At 44.4% G+C, this 21,124-nt stretch overlaps 1 protein-coding gene across 4 annotated transcripts in view; it reads right to left on the reverse strand.

Moving 5' to 3' along the window:
* DLGAP5 (DLG associated protein 5) overlaps positions 1–21,124 on the reverse strand; it is a 73,233-nt gene that overhangs the window by 42,567 nt on the left and 9,542 nt on the right. For all 4 annotated transcript variants that reach the window (XM_085885157.1, XM_085885166.1, XM_085885150.1 and 1 more), the window contains exons 4-9: positions 20,197–20,693; positions 19,869–20,054; positions 18,526–18,611; positions 14,659–14,819; positions 14,439–14,537; positions 5,892–6,084 (exon numbers count right to left, since the gene is read on the reverse strand). In XM_085885157.1, coding sequence (XP_085741283.1) covers positions 5,892–6,084; positions 14,439–14,537; positions 14,659–14,819; positions 18,526–18,611; positions 19,869–20,054; positions 20,197–20,693 — 1,222 coding nt within the window. The remainder of the gene's footprint in view (positions 1–5,891; positions 6,085–14,438; positions 14,538–14,658; positions 14,820–18,525; positions 18,612–19,868; positions 20,055–20,196; positions 20,694–21,124) is intronic.

Genomic DNA, 21,124 nt, shown 5'->3' on the forward strand with positions numbered 1-21,124 from the left:
AATGAAAAAGTTCCGGGGTGAGACGCAGAACATGGGCCGATGCCTGCAGGCGGGCATGAAGGCCGTGACAAAGGAAATAATAGTTGACACAAGGGAGGTAAAGGGTGAAGAGTTGGCAGAGACACGGGAGATAGAAAAAATAGAGGAAAGACTACACGATGAAGACGGGGTAAGTGACGTGCACACACACACACGGAGGTAGTGGAGGATAATGGGTGTGAGCTGGCGGACTGGGAAGAGACCCAGTGCGAGCACCTGGATGGCCTCCTCCAGGAACAAGGGGAGGGAGTCTGCCCCCTTGAGGCGAGTCACGACCAGGTGAGTTCGGTCGTGCTTTGCGAGGTTGAGGGGACGAGTGCTGTGGACGGGTGCACGGAGAGCTTGGGGGGTATAGAGGCCCCGGAGACCCTTGTGGGGACACGAATCCCCAGTGTGGTTGTCCCTGTGTGTGTGGTGCAAGGCGTGAGTGCGTCACCGTGGATGGAAGAGGCCGTGTGTGTGAGTGAAACGGCCAGTATGAGTGAGGAACCGCGGGTGAGTGCCCCCGCGTGTGTGGATGAGGCACCGCGGTTAAGTGCCCCCGCGTGTATGAGTGAGGCACGGTGTGTGGATGAGGCACCGCGGTTGAGTGCCCCCGCGTGTATGAGTGAGGGACGTTGTGTGGAAGAGACCGCGTGTGTGAGTGTCGCCGTGTGTATGAGTGAGGCACCGCGGGTTAGTGCCCCCGCGTGTGTGGGTGAGGCACCGTGTGTGGAAGAGACCGCGTGTGTGAGTGTCGCCGTGTGTATGAGTGAGGTACCGCGGGTGAGTGCCCCCGCGTGTGTGGATGAGGCACGGAGTGCGAGTGAGGCACCGCGGGTGAGTGCCCCCGCACGCGTGAGTGAACGGCCGTGTGCAAGGTCGCTGGGTGCCAGGGAGACCGTGTGTGTGAGAGAGCGGTATGAGAGGGAGATGTCGGTTGGCATGCGGGAGCACGCAGCCGCGTCTCCCCGTGTGAATGTGATGGTGTGGACTGTGTGCGTCGTGACACGCAGGTATGCGTGTGTGGAATGGAGACGGAGACGGCGACAGAGGAGAGAAAGCAGAGTAGCGGCTGTAGTTGTTTCGGGGACCGTGCCGGGTTCACCCAGCCGCGAGTGCGAGGTCCGTGCTGTGCAACGCACGAGACCGCCACGTGCTCGCTTGCGAGAGTGAAGTCCCGGTCCGGAAACGCACGCGGTGGATTTGCCGATCCCGCGGACGGACAAAGTTTAGGCAGGTAAATGGATTTGGACCGGACGGGTTCTCCACGCGATCGTGTGTGTTCAGCTCCAACGGGCAAAGCACATGTGTTCGCGTGGGAAACCCCTCGAGACGTGGGGCTTGTGGTTTTTTTTGCGCACGGTGACGTCATGGCTGCACGTGTGGTTGGAATCCGGCAGGAGGGGTATCTCTGCCGGATGGTCCCGTCCAAGGAGGGACGAGGAACACGTGCAGCTGCATGACGTCACGGGCAGGTGCAAAGTGCGCGAGCTCTGAGTTGCCGCGCAGGTGCTGCGCATGGAAAAAAAAAAAAAAGGGGCAAGCCTCACTTTCGGGTGTACAGGATTCCTGGGCAAGGGGTGAAAGACCCCCTTACCTGGGCACAGGATGAAAACTAGTTAGGGGGAAGGGTTAGCTTAGCTAGACCGACTTCATGGGGCAGGGGTAAGTCCTCATGGAGTCCGTGGAATGGATTAGTTAGAGGGATTGTAGCCAGATTTAGGTTGGGAAATAAAATGATTTATTTGGAGACAGTGACAGACTTGTGGATGTGTAGAGTTGACGTAGCTTAGCAACGTAGTGTTAAAAGGAACGCGCTATAGTTTAAGGGACGACGTGGGAGCACGAGTTAGTTAGGGGATGTAGTTAGAAGGATGGCAGAGTTCAGTGGTGTGTGTGTTGAAGAGTTGGTGAGTTGTGAGGTGAGTACATGGTGAGTGAGTGAGGCCAGCGGGTCTGTGTGAGTGGAGCGAATGGGGAATGCATGGTGCGATGAGTGATTGGGGGGAGGAGTGACTCCCGCCCAAGGGACCCCCGGGGTCAGTGTAGAGTGAGTTAGCTGGGTTAGTCAAATTGAAAAATGGAGGTCGTTTTGTTGTTGGTGGGAAGGTAGGCTCGAGACCCATTTGGAGGGGTGCAGGAGCCCTGTTGACGGGCTTGGGAGCGTGGCTGCGAAAGGTGAGTATCGCTGAGTGGGTACCCCGGGCACCAGGCTAGTCGGCCGTGGTAGGCCAAGGGCCCATGGGGGGCCGGGATAGCGTAGTGGGCACGGGTGCGCCTGCTTGGTGCGGGGGCCCGGGGCGCCATTAGCCGCGTGGGCAGTGTTGTGGGCACGGGTGACCCTCGGAAAGGGGCCCGGGAGGCCGGCCTGCCACGTGTGCGTTTCAGGGGAGGTGCCATGGGGGGCACTCCCCGGTGTTAGGGAGCTGGTAGGCTCGGAGGCAGTGTAGTGCCCGGGGGTGCCATAGCGGGAGAATCGGCAGAGGGTCGTGCCTGCCAAAAGGAGCCACGTGTCCCAGCCAGGAGACCGTGTGAGGGCACGGAGAGAAAATTGGGGGGCGAGGCCCGAAATTGTGAGGACACCAACACAGACGACGGGAATCTGGGTTGTTAGAACCAATAGTTTAAGCGAGAGGCGCTTGTTGAAAGCCCCGGGGTAGTTTAACAGTTAAATGGTTAGGGTAGATTAGGAGATGTACCCCTCCGCACCATCCATCCCCTCGCTGTCGTTGTGGGCCGCTGGACCCACTTTGGTTATAGATCGCCGAACTCTGAGGAGGCCATTCTGAGGCTTCGTTGGGCCTCGACACAGGACGTTAGCTCTCCCTTATTCCCCTCCGGGAAGGGAACGTAGGGGTTGGGAGTAGGCTAGGTGACAGGATAGGTTAGCCGAACAAGGACGATAAAGGGGGTTAGGGGACGATTTATAGTGGGGAAGTAAAAATAAAAACAACAAAAAAAATAAGTGGGGGCTAAATTGGTTTTTCACAAATTAAGGGAGTGGGTATGTACAGTGACAGGCAAAGGCGATAGGTTGGGAGGGAGACAGGTAGGTAGGTCCGAGCCCGCCTTCCAAGTGGCCAGCACCACCGCACTCCCTCCACCAACCTCCACTGAACGGCAAAGGCTGGCCACTTCATCGGCTGGCCGTGTTTTACTTCAAGGCGGAGGCCGGCCAACTTCATCGGCAGCTGTGTGCTGCAAGGCCTGTGCCGGCCAGTTCATCTGCTGGCTGCCTTTCTTCAAGGCCTGTGCCGGCTGGATCGTCTGCAGCTGCTGTGCTGCAAGGCCTGTGCCGGCCAGTTCATCTGCTGGCTGTTTTTCTTCAAGGCCTGTGCCGGCCAGTTCATCTGCCGGCTGTGTTTGCCTGCGACGGCCTTCTTCTGCGGGCTGTGTTTGCCTGCTGCCTTTGCCATGCCATGCCCACTGCCCCTGTTAACCAGCCCCGTTCAATTTTTGCTTTGCCCCCCCCTGTTCATTTCCATGTGCGCCAGGATCAAGGCAACAGTTTGCAAGCTGCGAGAACTGCCCTGTTGGCAGCTACAACACGGGCCTGCAGTGGCAGCCCGTGCACCGTGTTTTGCGTCCATCCATTCATCCATTCATTCGTTGTGCTCATTGCGTGTGCCACTTGAGCTGGAACGGAGACTGCGTTTGTGCAGCCCAAGCACTGTTGTGGTTCACTGAGTTCAGTTCAAAAGGGAAGGCCTTGGACTGCGTGTGAGCAGCCAGCCACGTTCCCTGTCACCTGCATTGTTTTGAGCCAGAGACTGCATGCGGGCAGCCTGGCTCCCTGCTAACTGCTTTCTTTTTGCAGAGTTCAATGATCCTGGGCCATGGTTTAGTGTAAAATTTGTAAGTTAAGGTAAGATGTACTGTAAATATGAGTGCGCCCCCGGCATGTCTGTCCTAGCGCCGGCAATTTTATTTAAGTCGTCCGTGTGAGTGAGTTTGTTTAGATAGTTACGCAGCCCTCAGGTTATTTATTTTGGGGACACGAATACCATGAATGTCGCACTCAGGGATCCGTAGGTAAAATGTACTAGGGGAAAACTACACATGATGGCACACGAAAATTTGACGACTCGGGACGAGTCTGTAAAAAGGGAAGGGGGTAGTGTTGTGGTTACCAAATTCGCAAACCACCATTCAGGTCCCTTAGGTGAGGTATCTCGGTAAGTGCATGTGTAGTTAGGCCCGAACCCGTTGTCTAGTGGGAATACATGTCATTTATGCGAGCTGCGACTCTTCAGGATAGCCGTTTTTCTTTTACTATCTTTATTTTGGACCAACCGCCATGATTACCACCACAACCACAACATCAACCACCAACCACAACACCGCTTCACCACAACCCCAACCCCCTCCTGTTTCCCCCCGCGCTGAGATAGTGCGACCAAGGGGGCCCCTTTTTCCCACCCCCTGCCAGGCACTGTCCGCGAGGCCCGCGGAGTGCGGCGCCATCGCCGCTCCGCGTCTCATCACCAGACGGGTAGGCGCGACCCGGTCTCGGCCTCAGGCCTGCCTCATTCTTGGGGGATTTCTTTTCCTTGGTTTTGGGTATGTGTTGGCGGCGCCGTCTGTGAAGTAGAATTGTATAAGTGTTGCCGTGTGCTCGGTAGTCGGTATTAGCTCTGCATTGTTTTCGCTTTTATATTTGCTTTTTGTGTAAATGGAATTGTGTTTTCTTTTTTTTGTGTGCTTTTGGTGGAATTGTATTTGTGTGCTTCCCGTGTGCCGCGAATAAATGTGCTTTATTGTTGAACTGTTCTCCCGCTTCGCTTCGTCTTTTCCCCCATTGAACCCTCATCTTGCTTCACGTAAAGGGTTGGTAGTGGGCTGAGTACGCCCGATAATTAATCGAACCGTCGAGGTCGACGATAACACCGCTCGGTTATTCTGATAGTACGGAACGGGTCGCTTAAGTGGCCCGTGTCCGAAGTCGACCTGCGGCGAGGTGCGATCGCCCGGTCTACCCTCCGCGTGGGTACTTAGGTAGGTCGAATTTGGCGAGCAACCCTATCCCACGCGGGGGCTGATTGGCTCGATCGCGGTGAGACCGAAAGGTCCACCCGTGACTGGTTCCCGGCGTTAGTCCGAGAGGGTCACGACTGGATTGTCCGTCCGGTGGGCGACGTGCCGCGATTCGAGTTACGTGGCCGTTCGCACGCCGGCGGGCGCGAAAACCGCAACAATATTATATATATATATATATATATATATATATATATATATATATATATATATATATATATATATATATATATATATATATATATATATATATATATATATCAGGCATCTAAAAAATAATGTGGTAGATAAAAACATTAGAAAGGAAAAAAATAACTTGCACCAAAATTTTTTACATTTTCACGCTCACACCGGGGGTATCGCTCTCGCTCTCTGTTCTTCGAACAGGTGAGCTAAAAATGTGTGAAAGCTCGAACGCAAGAGAGCGAGAGTCAAGAGGAGCAGTAGACGACAGCATTGAGATCGAGAGAACCGTTCGTCACAACAGCTTGAGAAAATGGATTGAGGTGAGGAACAGAAAAGTCACATTTTTGAAATGTGCACATTCAAGAAGAGTTTGCATACAATTTTATACTCTTACAACCCAATGGAACTATGATGGTACATTACTTCATCTACTCTAAAAAAAATCCCGATTCTACCCTTTCAAGTTTAACACCTTGTCCACAAATATTTGCAACAATGAACATTCATTCACTTCCAGTTGTGACCAACATTGAACATTATTGATCCCACAAAATATCAAATCCCTCAACTGTATGGAAAAAAAAACCCAACAGAGTTCAAACCATGTATTCAACAAATCACAACATTTTCATGCACGCAACGCGCTTCACCTTTCACTTTCCTTGGACTTTCAACACAGAAGAAACCTGCATCAAATGTGACTGTATCTGGTCGACTGCACATTTCCCCAGTGTTAACTTTCAAGCATTTTGCCTTCAAAGCTGCCTTGACCTCTGCGAGCCTCTTCCTGGCTGCTACTTTGGAGGTGGAAACACCACCATTTTCCTCCTTGGTCACTTTTTTCTGATTTGGACAGAGAGAAATAAAGGAAATGGTTTCAAGCATGTGACAACATTAATTCAAACGATGCAAATATCCGGCACAATAAGATACAAACAATATTCATATCAGACCATTTCACTCATTTAAAATATGGTAACAAAATATTGCATAAACTACAATTAACCTTCCATTCAACATCTTAAGAACTTTGCTTTGGGCGTTTGGACTCACCAAGGGGACTAGGATCATACGGCAAAGGTTGTAGCGACTCAATTCCACCCCACCCCCAAAACCAGGAGTTCCGAAGGTGTGACGATGCAAATTATATTCGTAAATGTGTACTGTGTAGAGCCGGTGGTGGTGGGAGAGGGTATTACGAGTGACACCGCAGAATACTCATTGTATCACGAGTAAGGGGACACATTTGTTTCACACAAGCTTAGCCTATGTTGCTTTCGACTCAACTGCAAAAAAATCCTGAGAAATTCCTATGGTTTATTGCCTTTTTCTGCATTAGAAAGGTGTATACATAGCAGCTTGAGCGTCGTTCCACCAAATCATGGAATTTTCCCACCAAGGCCACTTCAAAAGAAAAAAGTAATAGGAATAATGATAATAATAATATTACCATTACAGTATTGCAAAATAATAATTAAATAAATAAAAAAATTACAACAATTGACAGTAATAAAAAGAATCACACGATCCCACCCTCCCCCCCCACCCCCTCCTCAGATAAATTTAAAATAATTTTGAGATAAGAATAAAGGTAACCACCTAATCTCACCCAACACTGCCAGCCATAAACACAAACCAATACAAAAAGCTGGTCCAAGGGCATGTTCCATTACCAATTAGCTTGTTATCGCTTGCTAAGCCAGCCATTCCTTCTCAACCGTTTTGTTGGAGTGCTTGCTTGAGCGGTCAAGTCACTTGGTTATCACCATACAAGCCGATTGATAATGCAACACACCTCAGCACAAGTCAATGCTAGACCGAAGACATTTTCTGGTTCTGCTGTTTGTGCAACGAAAAAAGCTAATTTCGGGTGATTTTCTCCCCTTTTTGCGGAGTTATTTTTTGCTTTTCAGCACCGATGGGGTAGTTTCGTTTCATCCTTGGAAAGGACACTTTGGCACACTTCTGATTTTCAAAACCGCAACGTTCCGCCATGTGCACGGGTTATTCCATTTACTCATGATGAGCTGTTTTGTGATAGTACAACAAATTGTAATGTGGACTTGCTCAACAATATCGTTCTGTATCGACTTGTGCGGGGCCGATATTGGAATCGGTCATCGGCAGACAGTACGAGTGACTTTGACCGATTATAGTACTGAACTGTCTAAAACCCAAAAACCTCGAGTCAATTTCACCTTTGTTCAGTGCGAACTTCAATAAACACAAAGAGAAACGTACAACCTTTCGAAAGCACACCTGATTCACATGAAATGACCGATTGCTTTGGAAACATCCGTGAGTACAAAGGAAAACGCGATCATTCAGACGGTGTTGAGGTTAAAAGTTAAAACCGACTGTACGTCTTGCATCCTTCCTGGCCAAGTAAATCTTGACATCATACGTTCCAGGCATTTCCGAGTGAAGCAAAGCATCAATTCTTCACATTTCAAAAGGTGGACCGACAGTATTCTGGGCTCCCAAGCAAAAGGGGGGGGCCACATTTCACATGCAGTCTTTAACATGTGAACTAATAGGTACGTTATAAGTGTGTGTATGTGTGTATACATATACACACACACACACACACACACACACACACACACACACACACACACACACACACACACACACACACACACACACACACACACACACACACACACACACACACACACACACACACACACACACACACACACACACCATTTCATATTCCTGGTGCGACTGTTCGGACCAGAATCCTTTTGTAACCCAGGGACTCCCTGGATTGTACTTCACTTACTCGACTGTATTTTGTATAAAAAAAAACTTGCTTTTCACATAACCAGACAAGTATGAAACGCTTCATCTTACATCAGTCAATAGCTTATCGAAGGAGCTCATCATTTGTTTCAAAACGACAGGATGCTGTGCCGCTCGATGAAGGGATTTAAATTGTATCGATTCACAGGCACTCAATAGCAATCGTGGGCACGGCACAGCACCAATCCAGAACGGTATCCACTTCATGTGTACAACGCACTCCGACATCAATATTTACCACTCTATAAATGGGCAATGGGTGATTTTTGTTGTTTTTTTACTCGGTAATTGTCAAATTTTCTAATCGGTCCAGCACTAGTATTAACATAAGGAATTATACAAATTTTATTGTGGTTATTGTTGCATTTGTTTACATGAAATAGTTATTATTCCACTCACTTTCTCGACTAACTAACATCATCCCCTAATTTTGTGATGGTCGTCAAGTTAAACATCAGAGGGAATTTTTTTGTTTTTTTTAAATAAATTCATTTCATGACTGTATTCTTTCTTTCTTTGAGATGGAATATTCCCCATGTTTATCACCCCTCACAAATTGATACGTTTTGTCAGCAAAGTGAAAACCCACCCTCAGGAGCCCGTCTCGAAAGATTATGAAGCACGATCGGTTGAGCGGTGGCCTCTATCTCGGGGCCCCATGCAATTGCATGGGTTGCATTCCCCAAACACCTCCTCTGGTTCAGGGTGATCGTTTTAGTGTTGAAATAAGCTTTTTAAACAAAGTTACTTGGGCTTCAGATTCACTCCAATATCAATGCAGAAGTTATCAAGGTGACAGTGATTGGGGGGGGTGGGGGGGAATTATATTTTACATGTTCACAGCATAATGTATTTGCAAAATTGTAGAGCAAAGTTTCATGTAGCACTCCGAGGATACCCTCTTAACACTGGCTACCTTGTTAGGGGGCATCCATTTATTACTCCCCCCACACACATAGCACAAAGCAGGATGAAGCAATTGGTTAACACAGAGACAGAGACAGACAGACAGTCTGTCTGTGATCGAGGAACTACATGATTTCAATTGAATTTTACATTTTGAACAATGCAGAACACAAACCGGAACATGAACCTGCAGTTGAGAAATACTTTGGCTCTGAATTTGACAAATTGTGTGGAGTCGCATCCCGAGCGAGCATGCACGGGAAAGAAATGATTGCCTCAGTCTGTCGGCGGTAAGCTTCCCATTCAATGGTTTGCGTTGTTCTTTTATTTTGATTGAATTACTGTGTACGTGTCAACAATGCAAGAACACAAATCACCTCAAATCTCCTTCCAAAAACGTTCAGTTGAGCAGGACTGTTTTACATACTGCTAAACAGTGTTGAAACATACAATTGAAATGAAATAAAACAAAAGAAAAAAAGAAAACGTTGAACGTGACGTTTACCTTTCAGTTCAGCAGAAATTTTATGTCACCTCAACAAATCAAATTTTCCGCGTGCTCCGAGAGTGGAGGAACAGCAAGATTCCGACAAAATTGCGGTGCCTAGCGGTGAAACAGAGCTAACTTCGTCCATCATATGCGGTCTCGACCAATCAAATTTGCCACGTTTTCAGAGAAAGGGAACTTTGATATTCATATTCTTCTTCCAATATTCCTCAGATATATTAGACAGAGATATTGTTCTTCTTCGACAATCTGCTTCTTCCAATAAAGTCCCATCCAGGTCCTTTTTCTCAAGACTGGTGAGGTGTTCTCTGAACCCTCTTGTGAAGTATGCATCAGGGTGGGGAAGGACAGGGGACAGGAGAGAGGTGCATGAATATGAATATGAATATATATATATATATATATATATATATATATATATATATATATATATATATATATATATATATATATATAGATATAGATATAGATATAGATATAGATATAGAGAGAGAGAGAAACCAGTTTAGACATGAATTATTTCTCTCCCTTTCTCAATGAAGCTCAGAAATGCAAAATAATGGAAACAATACAAACCTGCAAGAGGTGCAAGTTAAGAAGGGTTAATGTGGATAATAAAGATTGTGGGCAACAATGCACGGTGACATGAAATGGTGATTCACCGCCTGCTTGACGCACTGGAGGGAAAGGATGGGATGGCACAGCCTCGGGAAGGCGGTTGCACAGAAATGAGAAATGAGGAACAGAATAATTTTCCATGATTAAAGTTTGAAGGACATGTTCCATTTATAACACCAGCAGAGTGATGGGGCTGCTGTCTGCCAATTGGTGGTTTGTGGTACTATATGACAGTGTGGAGCCAGACACAAATGAGAGAGTTTCCAGAGCATCACAAAGAGTGTTTTTGTGGATGAGGAAAAAAAACGACCGGCACACCGATTTGCAGCACTCAAGCCTCAATTGGAAAAGGAAATTGAAAATTGAATGTCCGAGTTGTGTCCAGAGTCCTGACTACGTCTCAGAGTTAGGGCCTCAAACCACAGCTGAGAACAGCAGAAGCATGTTCAGAGTTGAGGGCCCTGTCACACCTTGACGTTTTAGCCAGCGTATGGCAACGTATCAAAATGTATGTAAAATGCTGACGTACGCTGAACTATTGATGTTTTTTTCAGTTTTGGGCGTATTCATAACGAGTTGGACGTATGCATAACGTATTAGTAACACACAGAACGTTTTGATAACTTATACCAACGAATGCTTAGCGTGTTGTCGGCGTTCACAACGTATGCCCAACGATAGTCTTACGTATGCATAGCGTGCGGCAGCGTATCGCCGACGATCACGTGGCGTAGGCTATTAATCGGCTGCCACTCAACGATTTAAAGCATAACCACACTAGACATCGAAGTGTCAACATCACCATCATGCCCTGTCACACCTTGACGTTTTAGCCAGCGTATGCCAATGTATGAAAAATTTGCCGAATACGTTATGGGTAAGTTTTGTATACGTCAAAAGCACACTGAAGCGAGCTGGCATATGTCGTAGTACGCTGAGCTTGTCGGAAAATTTTAAGCATGCTCAAAATTTGTTGACTTATGCCAGCGTATGACTCACACGTTCCACATACGCTGGCCATAAGTTGTAGGCACGTTATGCTATCGTTGACACACGTTACTTGTAAGTTACTCAAAAGTCGAAACACATTGAGGTAATGTTTAGCGTACCCGAAACTTATTTCTAACCTTTGAGTAACGTGCTTTGAACCTATGTGTAACGTATCTCCAACGCATATTGACGTATTTGATTGATGGCTTCTGGACAACCACAGAACTTCCTGAACGCGTTTCTAACTTACAGCGACCGTACAATGGCGTATTGGCAGCGTTTAGGGGAATTGGTATATAAAAATGGGCTTCACAGGAGGAACCCATCAGTGTTTCAGACTCCATGGTGAGTATATGTCCATGTCAGTAGTATCAGTATCAGTAGTAGTAGTAGTAATAGTAGTAGTAGTAGTAGTAGTAGTAGTAGTAGTAGTAGTAGTAGTAGTAGTAGTAGTAGTAGTAGTAGTAGTAGTAGTAGTAGTAGTAGGTGAGCATGATGGGGAGGGTGTGGGTGATGATTGATCCTCCTTGCGTCCGCGTCGACGGTCACGGCCAGGAGACTTCTTTGCAGCATTCTTCGGCATTTTTTTAAATGTTTTTCTACGCTGAACTATTGATGTTTTTTTCAGTTTTGGGCATATTCATAATGAGTTGGACGTATGCATAACGTATTAGTAACGTACACAGAACGTTTCGATAACTTATACATAACTTATACCAACGAATGCTTAGCGTGTTGTCGGCGTTCACAACGTATGCCCAACGATAGTCTAACGTATGCAGAGCGCGCGGCAGCGTATCGCCGACGATCACGTGGCGTCGCCTATTAATAGGCTGCCTCTCGACTATTTGAATGGATGCTGCTGCTCGACGATTTTAATCATAACCAAGCTTGACATCGTAGTGTCAACATCATCTTCATGCCGAAGAAAACTTTGAAGAATGCTGCCAAGAAGTCTCCTGGCTGTGGCCGTGTATGCGGACGCAAGGAGGATCCATCATCACCCACACCCTCCCCATCACGCTCACCTACGATTACTGACATGGACCTACTACTACTACTGACATGGACATTTCCACACCATGGAGTCTGAAACACTGATGGGTTCCTCCTGTGAAGCCCATTTTTATATACCAATTCCCCGAAACGCTGCCAATACGCCATTATACGGAAGCTGCAAGTAAGAAACACATTCAGCAAGTTCTCTGGTCGTCCGGAAGACGTCAATCAAATACGTCTACATACGTCAAAATGCGTTGGAGATACGTTACACATAGGTTCAAAGCACGTTACTCATAGGTTAGAAATAAGTTTCGGGTACACTAAACATTACCTCGACATGTTTTGACTTACGAATAACTTACAAGTAATGTGTGTCGACGTGTGCCAACGATCGCATAATGTGCCTACAACTTATGGCCAGCGTATGCGGAACGTACGAGTCATACGTCAAAAAATTGAGCATGCTTAAAATTTGTTGACGAGCTCGGCACACTACAACGTATGCCAGCGTGCTCTTAAGGTATACCAAACTTACCCATAATGTATTCGACGTACGCCAGCGTTTTAGACAAATTTTTCATATGTCGGCATACGCTGGCTAAAAACGTCAAGGTGTGACAGAGCCTTGAGTGACCAGACCAAATCCAAACTGATGGTCAGAAATGAGGCTGTTTGGGAAAAGGAAAGACTTGAATGGGGCAGCAATGATGGATTCCAAAGATTTGCTTACAATTTGAGGCAAGCTTACTGGGCCATAGTTGAGAAGATCCGTTTCCTGCACCCTTATTGTGGACAGGAGTGATATTTGCCAACTACCAGGAAGCCGGGAGGCAGCCGAAGGAGACCAAACTCTCCAGAGCAAACCGAGGAGAAGCAAGCAGAACAGGATAAGGAACATTGGTAGCAATGCCATCTGGACCCATCACTGAAGTAGGGTTGAGGCTTGGCAGACGCTTTCTTCCTTCTTGGTTGAGAAGGACACAAAGTCCAGTCAAGAGTGTTTATGAACGGGAAAGATAAGATAGGAACAGAATGGAGTGGGTTTGGAGCACAAGATTAAGAGGCAAACCAAATTCAGACAACCTGCTTTATCTCAGGTAGAGTCTACAGATATACCATTTGAGGCGAGGAAAGAGATGGAGGGGCAGCACACACCACAGACTTGAAAGGCATCACCATGACTTTTGAAGGAGAACAAAACTGTTAATCTGAGGATTGCGTGTTGATGCACAATTCAACTTTGTTATTGACATGACAAAAAAATAAAAATAATAATAATAATAAACACACCATGGTTGGTGATCATATAGCATATTTACAATATTCTTGGTGGTTTGACCATTGCTCTTCTATCCATTTGAGTTTATTACCTGCACCACTGAAGGTGGATGGAGGTTATGTTTTCACCCATTTGTTTGTTTGGGAGCAGGATGTCTTAAAAAGTTATGGACAGGTTGTTTGTGTGACAATGAAGGATAGATAGATTTTAGTGAAGATCCGGATCAGGATTCAGATCGAAGAATGTTAAGAGATTCTTCACCATTGAAATATGGGGCTAAAAACGATACTGCATTATATCTCAAAAAGTTGTGGACGGATTTGGACGAAAATTGGTGGACAAATTGAGTAGGTGACAAGAACAAGCCGATTCGATTTTGATTGAGGTCGGGATGCAGATCAGGCCTATCAGTGGCATACAAAACTTAAACTGTTCAGCCTGGTGGAGGCATGCGCACGAGTTTTAAATATTTTCATCAAATGATCGATTGCAGAGTGATGAATATCAATTGCAAAACAAAAGTAAGGATGTTGTAAATCATTTCAAGTTTCAGAAAATTAAATGAAAGCCACAAACAATAAAAACAAAACAATTGCTTCAAAAGCTTTCAGCAAATGAAAAATGTTTTCAGAAATTATGCTCCTGTAGAACAATTTAATTACCGTCATCACATCCAGCACATAGGTGAAAGTAAGCAGGAACAAGCCATTATTGATAGATTTAAAATTGGACCTTAACAAAATTTTACACTTTTATGGTTGAAATGTAAAGTTTAAGATCATCCTCACGTTAAAGTTACAAGGAAAATAATTATAATAATAAATAAAATAAAAATAAAAACTTTAAAACTTTTTTTTTTTAATCAAAATAAATTAAAATCACTCAGAACTGTCATCAAATAAAGCACAGCAAAATGCACACGGTTAAACAATGATGGAATCCGAAGCATTTTAAAGCTTTCTAAAACTCAATTGAAAGAAAAAGATTTGAGGCTATGCAATGGGTAACCTGCAATATTCAGATGTATTTAATTCAAGCCTCCACAGCAGAGCTGACCAATATATCTGACAAGACGTGCAATCAACAAACCTTGAGGATTTTTTTCTTTGGTCGAACTGTTGGTTCGTTCTCCCAGTTGTGATCCTTAAGGTACTGAAGTGCTGCAAATTTCGTGTTAATATCCTGTACCTGCATACAGCAGAAAAGCACGTTTAATGCCATGAAGCAAAGCAACCACAACAAAGGGGAAATATATAAACAGACATTGTCCCAAATAAAAAGACTGGTGTCAGGAAATAAGTAATGCAACCTGTATGGAGACCAAGTCCCAAAATCCAGCAAGATCGGTGGTTTTTGTCTCTCTGTCTCCGCGGGAAAACTCGCAGTCATCCACAAGCTTCTCAAACTGTTTCAGCCGCTTTTTCATCAGCAGATTGGCCTGTCCTATTGCCTGCCTTATACGCTCTTGCACTGCAGGCCACAGACAAGCATCAAAATTTCACCGCTTCAACTTCAAGCAAAACCAAAATCAGCCCTTTTGGCCAGCGAGCATGCATGCACGGATTCCAAGGTGACAAGACGACGATGACAAAAAGTCTGGGATAGATTTATTAGGCCAACCACGACAGTTGAACACACAGGCCATGGTGCACAAAAGGTGCAGCACATGCATTAGTTGGCAAATACTTCAAACATAAAACCACAACACAACAGGTGCAGTGCCCATGGCACCAATGCCAGCTGTCCACAAGCCTAAACTTGTATGGAAAAAATCAATAAATAAATACAGGGACTACTCAATTTATGCTCAACATACATCCCTAAAAATAATGATTAGTGCGTGCAAAAAAAAAAAACAATTGTGACCTCATCGCACTCGTGTCCTGTCATTGGTTTGGTAAATAAATGGCCATAAGTTGGGAACCACTTGTCCCATTAATATCAAACCTTGAAAAGGCACATCCAAAGGGCCCGAGCAATATACCTGGCAAGTTTCAATTAGATCGGACCAGTGGTTGTCGAGAAACAGCAGTCGCAGACACACAGACACAGAGATTGCTGGAATTATATATAGACTAGTACATGGCCGTACGTGCAAAAAAAATAAAAAATAAAATAAAAACTGTGACGTCAAAGCACAGTGTCTTGTCATTGGTTTGGTAAATAAATGGACATAACTTTGGAACCACTTGTCCGATTAATATCAAACCTTGAAAAGGCACATCCAAAGGTCCCCAGCAATATAGCTGGCAAGTTTCAATTAGATCGGACCAGTGGTTGTCAAGAAACAGCACACGCACACATTTGGAATTATAGATAATAATATTAATAATAATAATAATAAAAATAATAATAATAAATAAACAATATAAAACGGAAAAAAGCTTAAACAGAAAACGATCTTCTTTTTGGCATAACGTTGTAAATTGAACATGGATCCCTGGGCGGAAATGTTCAGTCCGAACCTATGACACAAGTAGACACAGTAAATGGTTAAATAGTTACTGTAAATAAATGTGAAACAACTAAATTAATCAATATAGAACATAAAAAAGTTTCAATGAATAAATTGTGTATAGTTAAGTAAATGCATACGGTACTCACCAAAATCTGCGGCACACAGCGAGTGTCCAGGCATGGGAGGTGCAAGTGGAAGCGGAGTGGTTTCTGAGATGAACGCTCGACTATTTCAGTGGCGTTACGAGCAATTGTCCTCACACTCGAGGGAGGATGAACACACGGGCAATGTTCACCAACCGCTCCCCACACTCAAATGGTATAAAGAGAAAATTGTTCAGTACTGTCGGACCCCGACATTCGCGGTTCCACTTTGTGGACCACACGTATTCGTAATTTAAAAAAAAATAAAAAAATAAAAAAAACGTGGCCTACTTCTACATTCTCGGCCCTATGCTTCAAGTATTCACAATTTTTCAGACCTGCTTCCACAGTGCCGATAGAAAGTCTACACCTCCTTTCATAATTTTCACATTTTGTTGCCTTACAGCCTGGAATTAAATCAGACTTTTTCCACATTTATTTACTATGGTTCCAAGCACAATACATTTCCGATGAGCCACAATTTTTTTTCTGAATCTCGATATTCCCAACAGTGAGAAAACTTCCAAGTGAAAAACAAATTCCCTGGATTTCAAAGAATTAATTAGAAATGCAAAACGAGAATATCTTGGTTGGATAAGTGTACTACCCCTCTTATAATAGCAACTTACTGTAAATTAGCTCAGATGTAACTAATCACTTTCAAAATCACACACCAAGATAATTGGCTCCCACCTGTGTTAAATTGTAGTGATTGTGATCATTTCAAAATAAAATCAGTTGTTCCTGTAGTTTCATGTGCTGGATTGAGTAGGTGACTATAGGTGACTGGATCGAGTCTGCATTACAGAGCAAAGACAACCATGAGCACCAAGAAACTTTCAAAAGACCTCCAGGATAAAGTTGTGGAAAGGCACAGATCAAGGGATGGGTATAAAAATATTTCAAAGGCCTCGAATATCCCTTGGAGCACAGTCAAGACAATCTTAAAGAAGTGGAAGGCATATGGTAACACCAAGACCCTGCCTAGATCAGGCCATCCCTCCAAACTGGATGACCAAGCAAGGAGACTGATCAGAGAGGTCAACGGCAACTTTGAAAGAGGAACATGCCTTCAGGGCAAAGACATATCCCAACCAAGATATTTTAACAACAATATCCCAAAGCACTCCACAAGTCTGCCCTGTAGGGTATGGTGGCAAGAAGGAAGCCATTACTCAAAAAAGCCCACCTTGAGTAATGTTTGAGGTATGCAAAAAATACACTCCGGAGATTCTGAAGCCATGTGGCAAAACGTTTTGTGGTCTGACGAAATCCAAAATGGAACTTTTTTGCCTAAATGCAAAACATTACGTTTGGCGCAAATGCAACACAGCACATCACCCAAAGAACACCATCCCTACTGTGAAGCATGGTGGTGGCAGCATCATGTTATGGATACGTTTCTCATCAGCAGGGACTGGGGCACTTGTTCAGGATAAAAGGGAAAATGGATGGGGAAAAATACCAAAAAATTTCAGAGGAAAACTTTCTGCCCCTCTGCAAGAAAGCTGAAATTGGGATAGAAGTTCATCTGTCAGCATAACAACCCGGAGCACACTGCCAAAGCTGCACTGGAGTGGCTAACGAAAAAAAAAAAAGATAAATGTTCTTGAGTGGCCCAGTCAGAGGCCTGACCTAAATCCATTCGAAAATCTGTGGCATGACTTGAAGATTGCTGTTCATCAACGCTCCCCACGCAACTTGACCGAGCTTGAACAGTGTTGTTCAGAAGAATGGGAAAATATTGCCCAATCAAGGCGTGTAAAGTTAGTAGAGACCTATCCCAACAAACTCACAGCTGTAATTGCAATCAAAGGTACTTTTTCACTTGGAAGTTGTGGGTTACGATGTGTAAATAAAGGTGGAAAAAGTCTGATTTAATGCAATTTCATTCCAGGTAGAAGGCAACAAAAGGTGAAAAATATTAAAGGGGGTGTAGACTTTCTATAGGCATCATTGACAGCCCTGTGCTTCACATATTCAGTTTTTCTCTCGATTTTTGATTATTTTCCTTGTGAATCACGAACAGTCGAAACCCCCTTTTTCCCAATGAAACAATGCCACGACATTCGCGGCAATTTTCAGGAACGTATCTTCCATGAATGTCAGAGTCCGACAGTACTTTGCCGAAGGCATCAAGTCGAAAGAAAAATGTGAATGGAACGAGTGTAAATCGAGGACACAGAGAGGAAAGTGGCAAATTAGATTGGTCGAGATGTCATAAAATGGAGTAATATTTTGTCCAAGTACTGCTAAATGGAAGCATTTTGAAAGTATCAAAGGTGATTTGTGTTCCACAGTGTTTAAATATATAGTTGGCACAGGTAACAAAGGTTGGTGCACAATATACTAAATATGGTCAGCCACTCAGGATGAAAGAGAAACAGGCCACAGCCTAAAATGGCACAGAAAAATACATTCCAACTTTAAAAAAAAAAGTTTTAAAGGATTTTTGACCTCACCTTCTGCAATACCTTCAACAATTGCATTCAAATTGCCAATTCACAACCAACAAAAATGCATCAAAAAGTCAAATCGTTGAAATTTTTTGTTTTTTCAAGAGCCCAGAACATACCTTCATCAGCAAGGTATTGGTAATCAACTGCTTCCCAGACAGCACATAGGCATGCAAGATGTTCCATCTCTCCATTCAGCAAATTCCTACCAGAAGACAGGATGTGTTGGGTGTGCAACAACACCAGACCTCAAACAAATAATTCACATAGCAGAAGGTTACAGTAACATTGTTGTTAAAAATACAAAGCATTCAGTATCAATAAGGATGCAGCAAAATCATTTGGAAAAAAAATAATAATAATAATAACAACATTTAAAAACTCCAAATTGTTTGGTTTTATCTGACCCTATACAGAACCCTCGGCCCATTGCACAAATCCTCTTCATAGCTCATGCATATTTCCAATTTTTAATGTTATATTTGACTAGGGATACAAAACTAAACAGGAATCGCAATAAATGATCCCATCCTTTGAGTTGATAAAAAAAAATAGGCGCAATATACCTGGGCGCCATTCTGGAGAAGGGAAAATAATGATACCGAGGAGGAAGTCAGAAAAATGTACGAATGAACCAATGTTCTCAGAAGCACCTATATTGGGGGCCACCTCCGCCATAAACCTCCTTAGACCCCAATTATTTTAATAGAGTGAACAAACTTTGGTACATCATGGGTGACGAAAGTTGTGATCAAGTTTTATCGAAATTGTGTGTGTAGTTTCAAAGAAGAAAGCAAACACCCATTTTGGGGGGCAACCCCCACAAGACCCCCTTAGAACCCGATTTCTTTACTGCCATGAACAAACTTTGGTACATAAACATACAGGGTAATGAAGGTTGTGGTAAAGTTTCATCAAAATTGGAATAATAGTTTCAGAGAAGAAGTTGGAAGTATTTGTGGACAGACAGATAACATGGCATCCCATAAGCTCCCCAGAACTATATTCCAGGTGAGCTAAAAAGCAGTCAATTAACAAGGATATGAAAACGAAGGGCAGCCAAAGTGAACCGCCTTAGCCCTTCCTTTGGCAAAACAGGTTGATGGAGTCGACTCTCACAAACATGAATATCTGCTAATAATATTTCATCGAATAGGGGGCAAGGTTGGCCATTCAACATTTCTCATTAATCCAAATTTTCTTTTTTCAAGTGAGAGCTATCATTTTTATTGGACAGCATAAAGTAATTTCAAACATGCAGCCATTCACTTCCGTTATAGTTGGATGGGTTCAAATTGACCTGCATCAAAGCATCCAATAACTCGTGATGAGAAACATAATTTTAAAACCAGTGAAACTGCCATATGTTTTTACAGTAGAGATGGCAGATCAAATTTAAACAAACAAATTATCACCCATTTTAAACAATCAGTGAAGTGTTCCGCACTCGCATTATCGTTACCGAAAGTGTGTTGCATCATAGCACTCCGGTGCCTCCTCAATATTGAGACTGCTGGTGATATCTGTCGTCGACTCTGGAACCACATTGGACGGTGCAAGCAAAGAGGAAACCACTGCTGCATTGGTGACTCCCTCAGCATCAGGGTGGGGGCTCTGGTTGTGCGTAGCTTCAACAGCTTGGGTATTTCTAAAAATAATATTTCGTTCTAGCATCAAGAGTAGTTATTAACGTTTCAAAATAAATCATCCCAACTCATTTTCCATCTCCAAACGTTTTAAACTATGTCCTGGCAAAGGAAGTACACAACTACAAACAGATTCAGACTTACCCTAAACTTAACTTGGCAAGACGAGTAGATCTACGAGTATCCGAGTAGTCAGTATTCGAGGGAAAAACGTTGGGAGTCTCTAATGAAGAGACAGCTCCTCGAGTCTTGAAAATGTGCGACATTGGAGGAAAACCAGGCAGGCCCGTAAAAATAAAGCCATCTGGAGCAAAGGAGCGGCGAGTGTGCATCTGTTGAAATGCTCCAGCAGGCACCTCCTCACCAGCAGGCTGCACCGGTCCAGCAGGAACCTCCTCACCCAGGGGCTGCACCTCCCTGACAGGCACATCCTCAACTGGGGGCTCAACCGGCATGACAGGTACTTCACCCGGGGGCTGCACCATCCCAGCAGGCATGTCCTCAACAAGAGGCTTGACCGGCCTGGCAGGCATAGACACCTGCTTGCATTCAAAGGTGCATCCTTCAAAGGTGCACTTTTTTTTCAAAATGGGTGCAACTGGAGTCTTCGAGTTGGCTTTGCTTGTCTTGCAATTTTCTTTCTGAATGTTTGGGGATACAGGGGGTTGAGGGAGTATGCATTAGAAAAAAAAATATATAAATACAGTATGTACAGACTGGACACAATTTTAACGATCCCTTTTACAGATGTACACAAAAAAAAAAAAAAGTTTCCTCTGGCGTGCTTTGTTTATTCTTCCCCCAACTCTGCAACTCTATAGTTTCAAAAAACATTTTCATCGATTTAGTCAGCCATTCCGCACAGGTACCGTTCTGACGATTATCTATCTATAATTCCAGGTGAGTGTGTGCGTGTGCGTGTGTGTGTGGATGTGTGTGTGTGTGTCCGCTGCTTCTCGACAACCACTGGTCAGATCTAATTGAAACTTGCCAGGTATATTGCTGGGGCCCTGTGGATGTGCCTTTTCACGGTTTGATATTAATCGGACAAGTGGTTCCCAAGTTATGGCCA

The sequence above is a fragment of the Eptatretus burgeri genome, chromosome 1, assembly GCF_056783735.1.
Source record: "Eptatretus burgeri isolate ZD-2024b chromosome 1, Ebu_testis_v1, whole genome shotgun sequence".
In the NCBI taxonomy this organism is placed as follows: domain Eukaryota; kingdom Metazoa; phylum Chordata; class Myxini; order Myxiniformes; family Myxinidae; genus Eptatretus; species Eptatretus burgeri.